The sequence below is a fragment of the Passer montanus genome, unplaced genomic scaffold, assembly GCF_014805655.1.
Source record: "Passer montanus isolate IOZ18808 unplaced genomic scaffold, ASM1480565v1 scaffold1, whole genome shotgun sequence".
NCBI classification, from domain to species: domain Eukaryota; kingdom Metazoa; phylum Chordata; class Aves; order Passeriformes; family Passeridae; genus Passer; species Passer montanus.
In genome coordinates, this window is record NW_024356504.1 from 13,001,972 (window position 1) to 13,019,538 (window position 17,567).

General features: G+C 58.0%; 2 protein-coding genes across 5 annotated transcripts; both read left to right on the top strand.

The window, feature by feature from the left end:
• The first annotated feature begins 6 nt into the window (after positions 1–6).
• On the top strand, positions 7–10,273 carry ATG9A (autophagy related 9A). The gene is made up of 14 exons (XM_039697321.1): positions 7–149; positions 355–398; positions 1,750–1,814; positions 2,100–2,261; positions 2,365–2,506; positions 3,441–4,189; positions 4,486–4,639; positions 4,861–5,040; positions 5,818–6,063; positions 6,354–6,574; positions 6,996–7,113; positions 7,388–7,610; positions 7,752–7,894; positions 8,027–10,273. Exons 1-14 carry the CDS (start codon positions 47–49, stop codon positions 8,030–8,032), a joined length of 2,556 nt encoding a protein of 851 aa, XP_039553255.1. The 5' UTR covers positions 7–46; the 3' UTR covers positions 8,033–10,273.
• Positions 10,274–10,448: 175 nt separating this feature from the next.
• Positions 10,449–17,275, top strand: ABCB6 (ATP binding cassette subfamily B member 6 (Langereis blood group)). 4 transcript variants are annotated; one of them, XM_039697332.1, is made up of 20 exons: positions 10,451–10,628; positions 11,311–11,842; positions 12,380–12,517; positions 12,797–12,986; positions 13,191–13,283; positions 13,539–13,731; positions 13,823–13,944; positions 14,026–14,135; positions 14,202–14,267; positions 14,403–14,528; positions 14,617–14,693; positions 14,798–14,861; positions 14,958–15,043; positions 15,132–15,189; positions 15,361–15,465; positions 15,863–16,037; positions 16,321–16,433; positions 16,543–16,637; positions 16,801–16,869; positions 16,959–17,275. In XM_039697332.1, the coding sequence occupies exons 2-20, from the start codon at positions 11,327–11,329 to the stop codon at positions 17,083–17,085; spliced, it is 2,523 nt and encodes an 840-aa protein (XP_039553266.1). In that variant the 5' UTR covers positions 10,451–10,628; positions 11,311–11,326; the 3' UTR covers positions 17,086–17,275. The 4 variants fall into 4 exon arrangements, 3 of the variants coding, with proteins under 3 accessions (XP_039553266.1, XP_039553274.1, XP_039553281.1); XM_039697340.1 differs by lacking the exon at positions 10,451–10,628 and adding an exon at positions 10,741–10,826; XM_039697347.1 differs by lacking the exon at positions 10,451–10,628 and adding an exon at positions 10,942–11,085.
• Positions 17,276–17,567: the final 292 nt, after the last annotated feature.

Genomic DNA, 17,567 nt, shown 5'->3' on the forward strand with positions numbered 1-17,567 from the left:
CCGGGCCGCGCCGGTGGCGGCGGCGGCGGCGGCGCGGGGCCTCGCTATGGCCCACTTCGAGACGCAGTACCAGCGCCTGGAGAGCTCCTCCACCGAGTCTCCCCCCGGCGGCGGCGACCTGCTCGTCCACGTCCCCGAGGGCGCCAAGTGTGAGCGATGGCACCGGCACCGGGGTTGGGGCCTGGCCGGCGGCGGGGCGCGGAAGAGGCCGGGCGGCAGGGGAGAGGCTGGAACTGCACGGGGAGCCCGGGGCTGCGCGGGGGCCTGGGGTGCCGGGGCAGCGCGGGAAGGGTTGGTGACAAGACCAGGGGGGTGTGCTGAGGAGCCCTCACCGTGTGCTGCTTCTTCCCTCAGCTCCGTGGCATCACATCGAGAACCTCGACCTTTTCTTCTCTCGCATATCCTTTTGCAGGACGAGGGTCAGGCGGGACGTATCCCCCTCCTCCCGGCTCTAAGTACGGGGAAAACATGGAGCTTGGGCAGTGTCAGCCATCCCTGTAGGGCACTACACAGCTCCAGAGGGGCTGAGTACGGGGAAAACATGGAGCTTTGTGTAGCTTGGGCAGTGTCAGCCGTCCCTGTAGGGCACTACACAGCTCCAGAGGGGCTGGCAGAACCCCCATACCTCGGGACGCTGTCACTTGACACGGGGTCATACCGGTGCTTCTAGGAATTCTTGGGAAAGTGAAGATGATACTGTTGTCACTGCAGTTAATGTGTTATATTCCTAACAGGATTTTAGTGCTGGCCGTGGCATTTACAATCAGAGTAGTACAGGATTTCTGTAGGCAGAATAAGTGTAGTACAATTTTATAAGTAGCATAGAACAGAATTTTATAGTATCTCCTAGTTTGTGGTTTCTAATCAGCTGGACTCTTTACAGATCTGGACATATCTTAATATATGGTTTGCTGTATCAAGACTCAAAAATCACATAAAAAGAATTTTGAGTCGTTCACTTAGTCCTCATTGGAAGCAGGTGACAATGGGGGTATCCTTTGCTGCTGAGGGGTCCTGGGTCTCCCTGTCCACCAGCAGCTGTGATGCCAGCTCCCACTTAGGATTTGTAACTCCTTGATTTTGTGGATAGTGCTCTGGGTGCTGTTAATACTTCCCTCTTCTGTGATGGGGTCATCACCTCTGTTGGGTTGGCCAGGTGCCTGGGACCTTCAAGGACAGCACGGAAGAGAGTAATCAGCCTGGTGCCAAGGAATCTTGAGGCCCATGGGGAGGGAAAGCAGAAACCCGTTTGATTTATCTACTTGGTTCACAGGACCTTCAGCGCCTGATAACTGGGCAAAGGGTGACCACTAATGGGTGACACCCTCGGTGACACAGAAGGGCTGCTTGCCTTATGAAATGGTGTTAGTTATGCTGACCACATTGCTGGGGGCAGGAGCAGATGCCAGGTGCCACTAAATGCATTTTTGTCTGTCCTGCCCTGCCCGAGCCACCGTTGTGCAGGCTGAATTTCTGCTCTGTGCTGAGCAGACCCCCACTATGGGTGTTGGGTGCAGGTAGAAAGGAGCATGAACAAAGCCAAGTCCCTCCACCCCAGCTGTGCTTTCCCTGGGCAGAGTGTGTTTTCCTGTACTGGGGAACCAGCTTGCTGATGAGTAGGGATGGGAGAGATTTTTTCTTGTTGGTGAAGGGAGACTTGGCTGAGGAGCTGTGGAAACCAGTGGGACAGAAGCCTCTTCATCCTTCATCAGAAAGGAGTCTGCTGTTTTCCTTAACTGCAGCTTTCACGTCTATAACCTGCATCAGAAGAATGGCTTCACTTGCATGCTCATTGGAGAGATCTTTGAGCTCATGTAAGTGCAGCTTCCCCTCTGTTGTGGCTGCTGGGGAACAGCCACAGGCACTTGCCAAGCACTTACAGCTGAGTGGGTGGAAGGGCTCCTTTCGTAATTGTCCTGTCTCCCCTTCATCAGGGTTTCCCATGCCCCAGACTTGCATTTCACTGTGAGGAACCATTGCCTGTCAGCATTCCTGCTGCCAGGGCTGTGGGATTGCATCTCTGTGGCACATGACCCTGGCGCTTCACGTTTTGTGGTGGAGCAGAAGGGTGATTCCCTCACACTTCTCTTTTTTCACAGGCAGTTCATCTTTGTGGTGGCATTCACCACCTTTCTTATCAGCTGTGTTGATTATGACATCCTCTTTGCCAACAAAGCATTAAATCACAGCCAGCATCCCACTGAGCCTATTAAGGTGACTCTGCCAGATGCCTTCCTGCCTCCCAATGTCTGCAGTGCAAGGTAGGGGCAGTGGAGGGCATGTTAGCCACTGCTCTTGTTTTCCTAAGTACTCAGGGCTCCTGTCTGGGCCTGTGTCCCACTACTTGCCTCTTCTTGCTTGCAGAATCCAGGCAAACAGCTTCCTCATCTGCATCCTGGTGATAGCTGGGGTTTTCTGGATCCACCGACTCGTCAAATTTATCTACAATATCTGCTGCTACTGGGAGATTCACTCTTTCTACATCAATGCCCTGAAGATCCCCATGGTAAGCTGCTGAGCCAGGGGCTGCCTGCAGGGCTGCCAAGGGTCATGGGAGCCATTTGCTGGTGGTTGCAACTTGCCTTCATGCCTTTCCTCTTCTCAGTCAGCCTGAGCACTCTTCCCTCTGCTCCATAACCACATGATCTCCTTTCAGCCTCTTCTCCAGCAGCCAGTTTATTCTGTGTTAACCTCTCTGTGCTCAGTCTGCCTCTCCGCCTGCTGGCGCATGCCTCTGCCATATGCCACCCAATATGTGTGCTCTTCAGCAGTGGCCCTTTCTGTGATGCCTTTCACACAGGAGGCATAAGCGAGGATATCCTCGTACCTCCCTGGGATGTGAACAACCTCAGCTTCCTTGTTTACTCAGGAGGCTTGGAGCCACTTAGTTGTGAAGGTCACACAGCAGATGAGTGTGTCACAGATGGGGTTTGAGGCTTGCCTATACATCCTAGTCCAGAGTCCTTGCTCTGATGGGCAACATGAAAAGGCATGTGCATATCCTTTGGAGGGAGAAAGAATCTTGAGAAAGGTGGGGTGAGCTGAAAGGCTTGGATTGTCTCCAGTTTTTCCATGGGCTCCCTCTGGGACGCTGCTTAAGTCCCTTCTGTGTTTGTTTCTCCCTGCTGACTCCAAATGGCAGCTCTGGGAGGAACCATGGGAGCCTGGATGTGTGTTTATGCCTCCAAGGAAGCTGGTGCATGCGTGGCTGGGAAACAGTCATCTGTGCTAATCTAGGGGGTAAAGGGCACCGAGGCAAGGTGTGGGGTTTGCCTGCTGCAGGCTGAGGTGGTGCCAGAAGGTGCCTCACGCCCTGGTGTTGCATGCACTTTGTCAGCACCCCGAGGTGTGTGCTGGGACCTGCTGCTTCAATGGGCTCAGTCTGGCTTCTGTCCCTGGATACTTCTTGCTCCTAATCTTGCTGCTTGTCCACCTTCCAGTCCACCCTGCCCTACTACACCTGGCAGGAGGTGCAGGCCCGCATTGTGCAGATCCAGAAGGAGCACCAGATCTGCATCCACAAGAAGGAGCTGACAGAGCTGGACATCTATCACCGCATCCTCCGCTTCAAGAACTACATGGTGGCCATGGTGAACAAGTCACTGCTGCCCATCCGCTTCCGCCTGCCCCTGCTGGGAGACACCGTCTTCTACACGCGTGGGCTCAAGTACAACTTTGAGCTCATCTTCTTCTGGGGTCCCGGCTCCCTCTTTGAGAACGAGTGGAGCCTGAAGGCTGAGTACAAGCGGGCCGGGAACCGCCTGGAGCTGGCTGAGAAGCTCAGCACTCGCATCCTCTGGATTGGCATCGCTAACTTCCTCCTCTGCCCCCTCATCCTCATCTGGCAGATCCTCTATGCTTTCTTCAGCTACACGGAGATCCTGAAGCGGGAGCCGGGCAGCCTGGGTGCCCGCTGCTGGTCCCTCTATGGCCGCTGTTACCTCCGGCACTTCAACGAGCTGGACCACGAACTGCACTCGCGCCTCAGCAAGGGCTACAAGCCAGCTTCCAAGTACATGAACTGCTTCATCTCCCCGCTTCTCACCATCGTGGCCAAGAACGTGGCCTTCTTTGCTGGCTCCATCCTGGCTGTGCTCATCGCTCTCACCATCTACGATGAGGATGTGCTTGCGGTCGAGCACGTCCTGACCACGGTCACCCTGCTCGGGGTGGGCATCACGGTGTGCAGGTGAGGTGGGTCTCTGCTGCCCCCGTGCTCCTGCCAGCGTTGTAGGGAGCAGTGGGGCTGGCAGCAATCCATGTAAACATGCTCTTTGTTTGCAAGTGGATGTGAATCTGTGTGAATGAGGGGCATGGCTGGGGAGAGGTAGTGATCCTGGCTGCAGTAGTTGCATGGTATGAGGGGCTGGTCTGGTCGGAAGGTTACAGGTAGAGCTGTGATATGGGCCAGTCACCCTGCCCTCCCAAGATGACATCTCCCAGCAACTGATGTGTAATGCTGTGTTTTCCTGTCCTGTGATGCAGGTCTTTCATCCCTGACCAGCACCTGGTCTTTTGCCCAGAGCAGCTGCTGCGAGTTATCCTGGCACACATCCACTACATGCCTGACCACTGGCAGGGCAATGCCCACCGCTACGAGACCAGGGACGAGTTTGCCCAGCTCTTCCAGTACAAAGCGGTGAGCTTGGCTTAACTGTGGGGCTGGGGACTTACCCCATCACAGGAGAGAGAAGGTGCTGTGCTGGAGAGCTCAACAGCTCCTGGGCTCATAGAGGAACAAGGCAGCATCCTCAGAGATACCCTGCCCCAGAAGATGGAGGGCTACCTCTGGGGTCTGTTTTGGTATTGTGGGTTTTTTGACCATCAAGTTTGTGCTGAACCCATCGTTTCTGTGCTCAGGTCTTCATCCTGGAAGAGCTCCTGAGTCCCATCATTACTCCTTTGATCCTCATCATCTGCCTGCGGCCCAAGTCCTTGGACATTGTTGACTTCTTCCGTAACTTCACCGTGGAGGTGGTGGGTGTGGGTGACACCTGCTCCTTTGCCCAGATGGATGTGCGGCAGCACGGGCACCCTGCGGTAGGTCCTGTGCTGCCCACCAGCATGTCTGCTCCTTTAGACCCATGAGAGGCCTGAACTCACCACTCCTGGCAGCCCACAGCCCAGCCACCCGCCTCTTGCTAGGGTGTCTGGGTTTGGCAACACAGGTCACCAGCTCCAGGAGGCTCTTGTGGCCCTGCTGTGATTATTGACCAGGTGCTTTGGGAATCAGGCTGTGTCATGTCATTGCCTCTTTTGACAGCCAAGGGTTCTGTGTCCTGAGGAGAGTGAAATGTGGACATTTAGAAAGTGTGACCACTTCTCTCCTGCTTGTGCTCAGGAGAGAAGCAGTCTAGGGGAAGTAGGAAGCATTTTCCACTATGAAAAATCTGTGATGGAGGGAAAAGGGGTCCATCTGTTTTGTGTGCCTTGGAATTTCGGTTACTTGCCTAGGGAAAGACTTCCTAGTGACACAGTCATCAACTAGGAAGGAAGTGAACTCATTGTGGCAGGAAGTTTTTAAGAAGAGCTATTTTTTGACTGTGATTGTTCCTGTCTGTGTGACTGTTCAGCTCTCCAGTTCCCTTGCAGCAATTCATGTTCTGGGATGGAGGTGGAACAAGCTGTGTTTGTTGCTTCTTCTCCTGAGATGGCTGAATGAGCGTGGGGGCTTCTGGTGTAGCACCTGCTACACAGGGAGCCGTGGCCTTGCATGGGCTGGGTGTTGCATGCTTTGCCCAGACTGATTGCAGGATTCCCAGGGCTGGCAGGGTTTAAAGCAGATCCTGTCTCTCATTACCTGTCTGTTGTCCACAGTGGATGTCAGCAGGAAAGACGGAGGCCTCCATTTACCAGCAGGCTGAGGATGGCAAGACAGAGCTATCCCTCATGCACTTTGCCATCACCAACCCCAAGTGGCAGCCCCCCCGTGAGAGCACAGCCTTCATCGGCCTCCTGAAGGAGCGGGTGCACCGGGACAGCAGCGTGGCACTGGCTCAGCAGGCTGTGCTCCCTGAAAACGCCCTCTTCAGCTCCATCCAGTCCCTGCAGTCGGAGTCAGAGGTACCCAGGCTCAGGGCATGTGGGTTGTTCTTGGGGTGCTTGTTACATGCTGGGAAATTCATTGTCAGGCCCTCTGGGTAATTTTGCCCTTGCCTGGGATGTATCTGGGGATGAAAATGTGGTAGATCAGCACTATCTGGGACACTTCTGGGTTTCTAGAGAAGGTAACAGGCTGTACTAGAGCCCTGTGAGATGGGCGAGGGGCCAAGATAGCCTAGCTCTGTGTGTCTGGTGAGATCACTCCTCCAGCTCTACACAGGACAGTGACTCTTTCTCTTTCAACTCTGCAGCCTCACAGCCTGATTGCCAATGTGATAGCAGGCTCCTCAGCACTGGGCTTCCACATGAGCCGGGATGGACAGGCTTCCCGCCATCTCTCAGAAGTGGCCTCGGCTCTGCGTTCCTTCTCCCCACTCCAGTCTGCCCAGCAGCCTTCCAGTGGCTTCCAGGCATCGGGAAGGGACGGAGAGGGAGCCCAGCCTCGTGGTGCCAGTGCCATGACAGCCTCTGGGTAAGCTGCTGGCTGGAGAAGGGCGGCCAGACACCTTGGACATTCCTTTACCCTTTGCCCAAATGCCATCCCATTGTCCTAGATGCATGGTGGCATTTATCTCTGCAGCCTGGACAGCAAGGGACATTGACAAGCAGAGTTAGACTCAGGACTGGGTGCCGGTGTCAGGTGCTAAGGCTGGCCCTAAAGGATAGTGTCAGGGTCCTATTGTTCTCCTGTAGGTACTACACTGGTGAGAGACCCTCATGTAGGGAAGAGGCAGTGCTGTAGCAGGGCTGGTGTATTTTGGGAGATGCTGCAGAGGGGCCTCTTCATACCCAGTTCAGGAGCAGATCTCTGTGAGCCTGACATTAGAGTGGGGAGGGTCTGGGCATTGTGGGGGCATCTGGGCAGGAGACACTACTGGTGTGTTCTGTGGCAGTGCTGATGCAAGGACCGTGAGCTCGGGGAGCAGCGCCTGGGAGGGTCAACTGCAGAGCATGATCCTGTCAGAGTATGCCTCGACTGAGATGAGTCTTCATGCACTCTACATGCACGAGGTGAGCAACCCAGAGCTGGTCTGGTCAGAGGGGCATGGAGCAAGGCCAGCAGGACTGGGCTGCACTGTCCATTGTGATGGAAAAGAAGTGTGTATGCAGTGCTGCGGACAGGGTGTGTTTGGGCACCTGGTTTCTCCCATTGGAGCAAGGCCAGCAGGACTGAGCTGCACTGTCCATTGTGATGGAAAACAAGTGTATGCAGTGCTTCGGACAGGGTGTGTTTGGGCACCTGGTTTCTCCCACACCGCTGAGTCACTCGTGTTTTGGCTTGCAGTTGCACAAGCAGCAGGCCCAGCTGGAGCCCGAGCGGCACACTTGGCACCGCCGGGAGAGTGACGAGAGCGGGGAGAGTGCCCACGAAGAGCTGGAGGCTCAGCGGGGCGGCCCCGTCCCCATTCCCCGCTCTGCCAGCTACCCCTTCTCCTCACCGCGGCAGCCTGCCGAGGAGACAGCCACACTGCAGACCGGTTTCCAGCGGCGCTACGGTGGCATCACAGGTACGGTACCAGGGCAGGGGGCTGACTTCAGGTCAGAACTCTGTAACCCATGTCCTTTATGGACTGGCACCAGCAGCCTGCCTGCTGCTGGACACTGGCAGTCCCCCAGGTAGCTAATCTAATTTCTTGCCTCTCTTGCAGACCCAGGCACAGTGCACAGAGCCCCATCACATTTCTCCCGCCTTCCTCTGGGAGGCTGGGCTGAGGACGGGCAGTCAGCGAGGCACCCAGAGCCTGTGCCAGAGGAGAGCTCAGAGGACGAGCTTCCGCCACAGATTCACAAGGTAAGGGTGATGCCTGTGGCTGAGGGGCAAGGTGTACTCTGATGCCAGGTTGGGGTGCTGGCAGCTGGCACCAGTTGGGGTGCTGTGGTGCTGGCACCACAGTAGGTGCCACATTCTCTCTCTGTTTTGCAGGTATAGCCTGGTAGACTGGGGATCTCATGGGGCTTGCAGATTGGGAGCCACCTGGACAGCAGGATGTGGCATGGACTTGATTCTTCTCCTATACTGAGTGGACATTTTGTTGCCATCAATTGCTGAAGAGACAAAACTTGCCAGGCCAGCGTCTCTGCTGTGGCACCTTGTGTCTAGCCATGTATCAAGTCAACGCCACTCTGACTTGTGGGGTGAATGCGTGTGTGAGTACATCCCTGTGTCTGTGTTCCCATCTGTGTCGTCCGTGTCGGAGGATCTCTACAGAGCCTGTGGAAACTGATGTGATGGGACTAGCAGTGAGAAGCTGCTGGTGGACTGGTTTGGAGCTGGCAGCAGCAGATGCTCTTCAAAGGGATGGGAGATGGCATCAGCTCCATCCAGATGTGCACCCGAAGCTGGGACCTGCCAACAAAATGAGGGCAGGAGTTGTTGAGGGTGGTCTGAGGGAGCTCAGCCTGTAGCACCACACTGCCCTGCCTGCAGCCCTGAGAAGGTGCCTAGGACCACGTCAGTCCTCCCAGAGAGGACCAGTGTTGTGCCTCTCAGCCCGGAGCAGGACAACAGTGAGGCAGTCACCCAGCCTTCTGTCCCAGCACCCTGCAGAGGGGTGGGCCCTGGTGGCTGCTGCTGGTGTGAGTGCAGGTGAGAGATAGAGCTGGGGGGAATGGCTCTGGTTTGATCCAGGGATGCTGCAGCTCTTCCCTGACTCATGACATCTGGCCCATTCCCTGCATGCAAGAAAGGGTCATTGGAGTGATGCCTCCGTGCCAGGGCAGCAGCATCTTCCCATGTACAGCACCTATGGGATGTGGGCTACTTGTGGGCCCTCCTGCAGTGCCAAAGAGACCCCAGTGTGGAGCAGCCTGTTATCTTCCAGGGGTGCTCACAGCCCACTCAGAGCCTGGAGGTCTTGAGCTCTGTGTGTTGGTTCCTTTTCTCCAGGCACAAAAAAGGCCTTTTTCTCCATGCCCAGGTGCTGTTGCATTGGTTTTGTCCTTCTGATGCAGCTGTTCCTGTTGGACTGGGCCTTTCCTCTTCCCTGGCAAAGGGTTTGGTTCATCTCAAATCTTGCCCAGAGGTTCCCAGCTCCTCCTTTCCTCCTGAAACCTTCCTTTTGCTTACAACATGGTTTCAGCTGCTGTGGAGACCATGCAGCTGTCTCATGCCTGGCAGAGCAAGGAGGGGCATCCTGAACCCAGAAGGGAGAGGCACACCTCAGCCCAAGCTTGGCATGGTGGTGAGGAATCAGGATCCCAGTTGTGCAATGTAGCCTCAGACAAGACCTTCCCACCATCCTTCTGTTTTCCCTCTTCTCTTTGCAGCTTCTGGGGAATTGCATCCCAGCTAACTCCCGCCCACTACTTACTTTCCATTCCCCTTGCCTCTGGCAGGGGCTGCTTGCTTTTGTCACGCGCTCTGCAAGCACTGCACATCCTCCTCTGCTGTCTCTGGAGTCCAGGGCCACCCCTCTTCTCGTGCCAGGGTTATTGTCCTCTGCCCTTTGATCCTGGGACAGCTCTAAGCCACCTGCTGCCAGTGCTTCTGCACCCGGGTAGCCTGGGCAGGAGCAGGGCCAGGGTGCTTGCACAGGGGCAGGCTCTTTGGGGTAGCAGGCTCCTTATTGCCATGGGGAGGGCTGGAGCTACAGCTGCTCTGGGGTCTGTATGAGATCAGTGTTCTAAAGCAGAGCTCAGGGTGGGGATCAGCTCTTCAGTGCTGGGCTTGGGGCTCTGTGGACTTGGGTGCTGCTGGGGTCCTTCCATGGAGAAGTGGCTGCAACCACTCCACAGCAGCTTCAGCTTGGGGCTGTCATGGCTGGGTGAAAGAAAGCAGAAGGCAAATGTCCTAGGAACCCAGAATTTTCAGTGGCTTCTCTTGGTGCCCAGGCTGCTGCCTCCCCTCTCTGGGCCTATGGGACGCTGTCTGGGGTTCTTAATGGAGTTGCTGCTGGTCTGTACAGCTGAAGGGCAGGAGGCAGTGCCCTGGGACAGTGGGAAACTGGATCTTTCCGTGGGCTGACAGGAGGGAGAAGCCAGGCACAGCAGGCCCAAGTCTTTGCCGCATGTTTTGCTTGTGTCGTCAGTGTCCCATGTGCATGGCGAGCCACTCTTCCTCATCTCCTCCTGAGATGTGCGGGCGCGGAGGTCCCCGGGGAGTGCAGTGTCAGACCCCCGTGCCCTCGCTGTACAGCTGTATAGCCGTCTAATAAAGATGGGGTGTATCATCCCTGCCTGTGTCCGAGTCTCCCTTCGCTCTGCGGTGCCGTGCAGCCCACCTGCGCTGCAGCGGGAGCCTGGGAGGAGCCTGCCGCTGCTCCGGCGGCGCTGGAGCTCCCGGGAGCGGAGTGGCAGCCGCGGGAGGAGGCAGGGGCTATATTTATCCCGAGAGGGCAGTGCCCCGTCCTGCCTGACCTCTGGAGGCCCCGCAGGGGCTCCTGGGGCTATCGCGGCACCGCAGCGCCGGGCTGCGGCGGCGATAAGGAGCGCGGGGCGGCTCGCGTCGGAGGCGGAGACCCTCCGCGGCACCGGCCCGGGAGTGTCCCACGGCACCGACCCCTTCTCAACCCCGCGCCGCGGGGGAGGTCCGTGCCGGCGGGGCTGGGCACGGGGCCCGGGGCAGGGACACGCGCAGGGGTGACGGTGCCGGTGCCGGTGCCGGTGCCGGGAGGAGGCGGGCGGGCAGCAGCCGGCGGTGCCGGCGCGGGGCCTGAGCGGCGGCGGCACCGCCCGGGCATTCACCCGGCGCGGCCTCTGCCTCGCCCTCCGCGAGTTTTTCCTTGGTGCGTCCCTGGCTTTGCCCTTGCCTCTGCCCTGCACGGCCCCGCCGTTCCCCGAGCATCCGCCGCATCCCCGCCCGCTCCCCTGCCCCTGCCGCTGCATCACCGCTGTTCCTCCCTCCCTGCTGAGACCGTTCCCAGCTTCACTCTGCCTTCCTCTTCCTGCGGTCCCGCTCTCCTCGTGTCCGAGGGCATCCCCAGGGGCCCGGGTGCTCTGGAGGGCCCAGTCTGATGCTGTGCCCCTGTTCAGGACACGCAGCAGGTGTGGTGCTCATGGCCATCCCCGTGCACAGCTGGCTCTGCTTGTTTGCCCCGCTTTGTGTGTGCTGCATGCACGTGTCATGTGTCCGTGTCCCGCGGTACTTGCCCCTGCCCTATGGGGGCCCTCTTTGCTTGGCCGTCCCACTGCGAGTCCCTCTCTAGGAGGGAGGTAGGTGGTACCACAGCCCATCCTGAAACCTTGCCTCCGGCTCTCTTCTCTCCACAGCTGGTGACCTGCCAGGATGGCCGTGTTGGGGGGCTACTGTGAGGGCAACAACTCCATCACCCAGGCGTGGGTCCAGCAAGGCTTCCAGCCCTGCTTCTTCTTCACGTTGGTGCCATCCGTGCTGCTGAGCGTGTGCCTGTTGCTGGGTGCCCTGCAGTATGCCTGCTACGCCCGCTTCAGCCGTGCCATGGAGCCCAAGTACATTCCCCGCTCTCGCCTCTACCATGGCCAGGTCCTGCTGTCCCTGTTCCTGGCCCTGCAACCCTTTGGTGGGCTGCTGTGGCAAGGAGTGGGGCTGAGACAGCTCTATGGGTATATGTTGCTGCATGCCTGCCTCTGGGCCCTCAGCTGGGGCTGTGCCATTGCCCTCCTGCAGCTGGAGCACACCCGGGTGCTGGCCCACGACCGAACACGGGGCCATGGCACTGTCCTCCTCCTCTTTTGGGCACTGGCCTTTGCTGCTGAGAACCTGACCCTGGTGTGCTGGAGGAGCCCTCTGTGGTGGTGGGCACTGGAGGACACCAACCAGAAGGTGGGCTGGGGATCTGTGGTCAGGGAAAGGGGGCGAGGCACTTTTGGGAATGGGAGGAACTGCAGTATCATGGTGTGGGGCTGGAGTATGCATGTCATGAGCTGCCCTGCCCAGAGTGTATACAGTTCTGGGTTGCACCCACACGTCTGCCAGATATTCAGTCCCAAGCTCCGTTATCACACATCTCTCCATGTCCCCACCCAGCTCCAGTCCTGCTTTTACCCAGCCCAGACCCAGGTGCAGAAGTAGGGGTGTTTCCCTGCTTCCCACAGCCCTTTGCCCCCCTGTACCCCTTAGGGTAGGTGCACCTTGAGCCAGCATAGAGCCAGGTGATGGGGGGAGGAAGGAAGAAGTCTGGGTGCTGCCTGAGGTGCTGTGCTTAACCAGGGACTCCCACTGAGCTGCGTGGGGTGTCCCCTGGCACACTGCACCCCATCCCCACGCTCTGCTCATTGTCTCTCTCAGATCATACCCATCCCAATGCTCAGGGTTGTGCTGAGGGCCAGCTGAGATGCTGAACTCCCACTCTCCATTCAGGTGCAGTTTGGCTTCTGGCTGCTGCGTTACATCTGCACATTCATGCTCTTCATCCTGGGCATGAAGGCCCCGGGGCTACCCCGCAAGCCCTACATGCTGCTAATCAATGAGGAGGAGCGGGACGTGGAAAACAGCCAGGTGAGTCCTGGGACTGAAGCAATTTTAGGATATGGCCAGGAAGGAGCTGGGGATAAAATGGAAATACAGCTGCTGTGGGATCAGCATCTTCATGAGATGTGAGAGGACAAGGTTTAGGGCTGCCCAAGCTCCCTGCATGCTGTCGCTAGGATGCAGCCCTGTTTGGAGGATGGAGTGGGCACTCTGGAGCAGGACTGTTTTTTTTGAGGTGTTGCCCAGGACCATTGCCAGCTGGATTGTGGTGCCAGGGCAGTGACTCCTTGGTCTGCTCTCCCCCAGCCGCTCCTGAGTGATGCCAGCAGGACCACCTCCACCTGGAAGGATTTCCGGAGGAAGCTGCGGCTGCTGGTGCCGTACATGTGGCCGAGGGGCAACCACCTCCTGCAGGGGCTGGTGCTGTTCTGCATGGCACTCATGGGGCTGGAGCGGGCCATCAACGTCTTCGTCCCCATCTACTACAAGAACATTGGTGAGGCACCTGCAGCTTGGTGTGTGAGGCTCACACAGCCTCACCAAGTGCTGGGGAGTGTTGAGGTGACCTGGAGGGTTGCAGGGCTTGGAAGGAGCAGAGTGCAGGGGGTCAGGGTCCTGCACTGGCTGCTGGGGCTGGCTCCCACAGGCACCCTGGGATGTTCCCTGTCCCTCTATCCTAACCTTGGCACACTTCCCACAGTGAATGAGCTGACAATGGGTGCTCCCTGGCACACCCTGGCCTGGACTGTCTGCAGCTATGTGGGGCTGAAGTTCCTGCAAGGTGGAGGTGCTGGTAAGAACCACTGGGAAGGATGGGGCACTGATGAGAGATGATATTGGGCACATCATACCAGTTCTGGGGTGGTCAGGGAAGCCCATGTGCCCCATCACTGCTGCTCTCTTGCAATCAGCAACCTGGGCTGCTCCCAGGTTAAGGAGAGTGAGTGGGCTTCATCCCAAATCCCCCTTCCAAAAGCTGGACTTTTGGAAGTCTTCTGCATGCCCCAGTGGGGTTGATCTTGGTTGACCTTTCCCTGTTGCCCTGCAGGCTCCACTGGCTTTGTGAGCAACCTGCGCACCTTCCTGTGGGTGTGGGTGCAGCAGTTCACCAACAGGCAGGTGCAGGTGCAGCTCTTTGCCCACCTGCACGGGCTGTCCCTGCGCTGGCACCTGGGGCGTCGCACTGGTGAGGTCCTGCGCAGCGTGGACCGGGGCACCAGCAGCATCAACAGCCTGCTCAGGTCAGAGTGTGCCCGTGGTGGCCGGGGGGGGGTTGGCTGGGCAGCCTCACTGGGCTGGGCTGATGCCTCATTTCCCCTCCCACCCCCCCAGCTACATCGTCTTCAGCATTTTCCCCACCATTGCGGATATTGTCATCAGCATAGTTTACTTCACCTCGGTCTTCAGCGCTTGGTTTGGCCTCATCATCTTCGTGTGTATGAGCCTGTACCTGAGTGAGTGGGGGGGCTCAGGGTACAGGGCTGCCAGGCTGTGGGGGGCAGGAGCCTTGCAATGCAGCTTCTTCCTGTCCACAGCTCTGACCATCTTCATCACTGAGTGGAGAACAAAGTACCGTCGGGACATGAACACACGGGACAACGAGGCCAAGTCCCGGGCCGTGGACTCGCTCCTCAATTTCGAGACGGTACTGTAGGAGTTGGGGGGGTCACTGAGGACTGCTTGGGTGCTGATACCAGCTCTGCTCCTGCAGGTGAAGTACTACAATGCAGAGAGCTATGAGGTGAACCGCTTTAACGATGCCATTGTCAAGTACCAGGTACGGGGTGCTCAGTACCTTTAGGGCTACCAAGGGGGAAGAAGCCAAACCTCACAGGCACCTGTGGGGATGATGGAGATCACCATGGGTCTGGTTTTGAGGCAGCAGCATCCTACAGGACTTTGTCTCTTCCAGGTCTCAGAGTGGAAGGTCAGTGCCTCGCTGGGCCTCCTCAACCAGACCCAGAACCTGGTCATTGGCCTAGGGCTGCTGGCAGGGTCCCTGCTCTGTGCCTACTTTGTCACTGAAAACAAGCTGCAGGTAAGGCTGGTGCCAGCCTGTGCAGACCCCTGCTGAGGTGGGGCCCTGGGGCTGGTGGTTACAGACCCCTGTACCCTGTCCCTTCCAGGTGGGGGATTTTGTCCTCTTTGGCACCTACATAATCCAGCTCTACACACCACTCAACTGGTTTGGGACTTACTATAGGTAATGATGGGAGGTGTGGAAGTGCCTGGTGTCCCCCTCTCCATGGGTGACTGGGTCACTATATGCTCCTCCAAACCCTTTTCTCTGGTCTTTGCCCTCTTCAGGATGATCCAGAATTCCTTTGTGGACATGGAAAATATGTTTGAGCTCTTCCACGAGGAGCAGGAGGTGGGTGCCACCTTTCCTGGACCTTGCTCCCTTGCCGGGCCTGTGGTCCTGCCCTGGGGATGGGCTGGCTCTAAGCCTGAGCCTCTGCTTTGACAGGTGAAGGATGTGGTGAACGCCAGCGACCTGCGCTTGGAGGCTGGGCAGATTGAGTTTGAGAACGTGCACTTCAGCTATGTGGATGGGTATGGAGTACTGGGCACAGGCTGGGACCTGCTGTAGGGAGGGAGGGCCATGGAGTGGCCCTGAGCCCCTCTCCATTCCCTCTTCCAGAAAGGAAATCCTGCAGGATGTCTCTTTCTCTGTGATGCCTGGGCAGACCCTGGCTCTGGTGAGAGCAGGACTGTGAGTTCAGTGTGGGAGGGAAGGGTGGGAATAGAGGGGCTGGAAAATATGAAGGTGGGAAGGACAGCCCCCAGCAGGACCAGCCTTTTCCTCTCCAGCCCCTGGCCTCCAGCAGCTGGGAATTGGCCATCTCCAGACCCTTTTCCTTTGTATGTAGGTGGGACCGTCAGGCTCTGGAAAGAGCACCATCATCCGTCTGCTGTTCCGCTTCTACGATGTACGGGGTGGCTGCATCCGCATTGATGGGCAGGACATCTCCCAGGTGAGTGGGGAGGGCCTCCAAGGACCAGGGGGGCCACACCAGCTCATCTGGGCCTCGCAGCACTGCTCAGTGCAGGCACCAGCACCTCCCCAGGGCAGGGGTGAGCATGCAGCCCCCAGAGCCCCTCTGCAGGCTGATTTCTGTTGTGCCAGAAGTGACAGCATGGCGTGACTCCGGGATCCCAGGCTTAAATGCTGGGTGCTGACCACAGCTCCCTGGGAAGGACTAGGGCACTATTAGGGCACCCCTGCAGAGTGGAGATGCAGCTGAGCCTGTGGAGCAGGGTGACCCTACATAGCTTGCAAGGAATGGGGCTCATGGCTGAGGGCAGGATTGGGTTTTGGAGGGTCATTGCATTTGGTGTGGATCTGCCTGAGCCCTCTCCCCTGCCTCCCAGGTGAAGCAGGCTTCTCTGCGTGCTCACATTGGGGTGGTGCCCCAGGACACGGTGCTCTTCAACGACACCATCGCCAACAATATCCGCTATGGACGGATCCTGGCCACTGACCAGGAGGTACAGGAGGCAGCCCGGGCTGCTGACATCCACGACCGTATCCTTTCTTTTCCTGATGGTGAGACCCTTGCAGTTCCCGCCATCCCATGCTCCCCTAAGACCTTCTAGCTGCCCTCACAGGTATCCTTGGGTGACATCTCCCACGGGGACATCTGCATGACTATGTGTCGTGCTTTGTCTTTCCCTGACTTCTTTCCAGGGCTAGATCAGCCCCTGGACAGGGATAAGGTGAGGCTCCACCACGTGGCTGTGAGGTGGCAGCAGGTCCTCCCAGGGCAGCAGGTCCCCATCTCCATTTCAGAAGGCACCAGCACATCATGTTTCTGCTCTTGTGGCTGCAGGATACAACACCCAGGTGGGAGAGCGGGGGCTGAAGCTGAGCGGGGGGGAGAAGCAGCGCGTTGCCATCGCACGCACCATCCTGAAGGGTCCCCACATCATCCTGCTGGATGAGGTAACAGCAGTGGCCCCAGCCCAGCCTTACCCAGCTCTGCAGCAGCCCCATGCCTAGCAGCTGCCCACACGACCTCTACCCCTTCCTCATGTTGTGTCTCACCTTGCAGGCCACATCTGCACTTGACACAGAGACTGAGAGGCACATCCAGGCTTCTCTGGCCAAGGTGTGCACCCACCGCACCACCATCGTCGTTGCACACAGGTAGGGACAAGGGGAGAGGGCTGATGTGGGAGATGCTGGCCAGACCCCGCTAGAGGGGCACACAGACCTGAGAGCCCCTGGGGTTGCATCTCCTGGCACCGTGCAAACCCTCAGGAACTCTCTGCCACCCCAGTCAGGGTAACACACCTGCTTTTCCCTGCAGGCTCTCCACTGTGGTAGGTGCAGACCAGATCCTGGTGCTTAAGGATGGACGCATTGTGGAGCGAGGGAGGTGAGCACAAGGGGAGGGCTGGGGGAGGGGATCCCCTCCCTGGCTCTGGGGCCAGCTCAGGACCCTGCATCCCTCCGCTCTCCTCACAGGCACGAGGAGCTGCTGCAGAAGGGAGGTGTGTACGCTGGCATGTGGCTGCAGCAGCAGACTGGGGATGAGGGAGAGAGCAAGGAGCACCGCACTGAAAAGCCCCAGAGCAGCAAGAAAGCGTCATGAACATGACCAGGAGTTCTGCTGTGACACTGACTTGGGTCCAGGCCCCCTCACTGCCTGGGAGTCTTTTGCTGGCTGCAGGCAAGGGCCCTGCCTGCCCTAGAGCTGCAGGGGCTTGGTTGGACACTCCACTATATTTGTACATGTTTGTTTTGCTGTTGTGTAATTTCTTAAACCAGGTCCTTCCCAGGTCCATGCCTGTGTGCTCTGGGTCAGCTGGCAGGGTTAACACACCTCTTGGTGGGGACAGGCAGGGTTAGTGCCTGTGCCCTTGGGTCAACCAGCAGCTCTGCCACAAGCCTGAGCTCCTTGGGCTTAGGTGGGCAAGGGGTTGAGCAGGCTGAGAGTGCCTGCCCCATTCCCACACAATGGGCTGAGCTTGGCAGGGGGCTGCACCCCAACAGCAGTGGAAGAGCAGGGCAGCTGGTGTCCCCTCATCCCAATGTGCCCCCCACTTCAACCACTATCCACAGAGATGTGCCACT

What these genes read in the sequence shown, in the direction of transcription:
- ATG9A (XM_039697321.1), top strand. Translation starts at nt 47, where the DNA reads ATGGCCCACTTCGAGACGCAGTACCAGCGCCTGGAGAGCTCCTCCACC. An exon ending in ATGCCCTGAAGATCCCCATG is followed by an intron (nt 2,507 to 3,440) that starts GTAAGCTGCTGA and finishes TCCACCTTCCAG; the next exon opens with TCCACCCTGCCCTACTACAC. An exon ending in AGTGCCATGACAGCCTCTGG is followed by an intron (nt 6,575 to 6,995) that starts GTAAGCTGCTGG and finishes GTTCTGTGGCAG; the next exon opens with TGCTGATGCAAGGACCGTGA.
- ABCB6 (XM_039697332.1), top strand. Translation starts at nt 11,327, where the DNA reads ATGGCCGTGTTGGGGGGCTACTGTGAGGGCAACAACTCCATCACCCAG. An exon ending in TCACTGAAAACAAGCTGCAG is followed by an intron (nt 14,529 to 14,616) that starts GTAAGGCTGGTG and finishes TGTCCCTTCCAG; the next exon opens with GTGGGGGATTTTGTCCTCTT. An exon ending in ACATCATCCTGCTGGATGAG is followed by an intron (nt 16,434 to 16,542) that starts GTAACAGCAGTG and finishes CTCACCTTGCAG; the next exon opens with GCCACATCTGCACTTGACAC.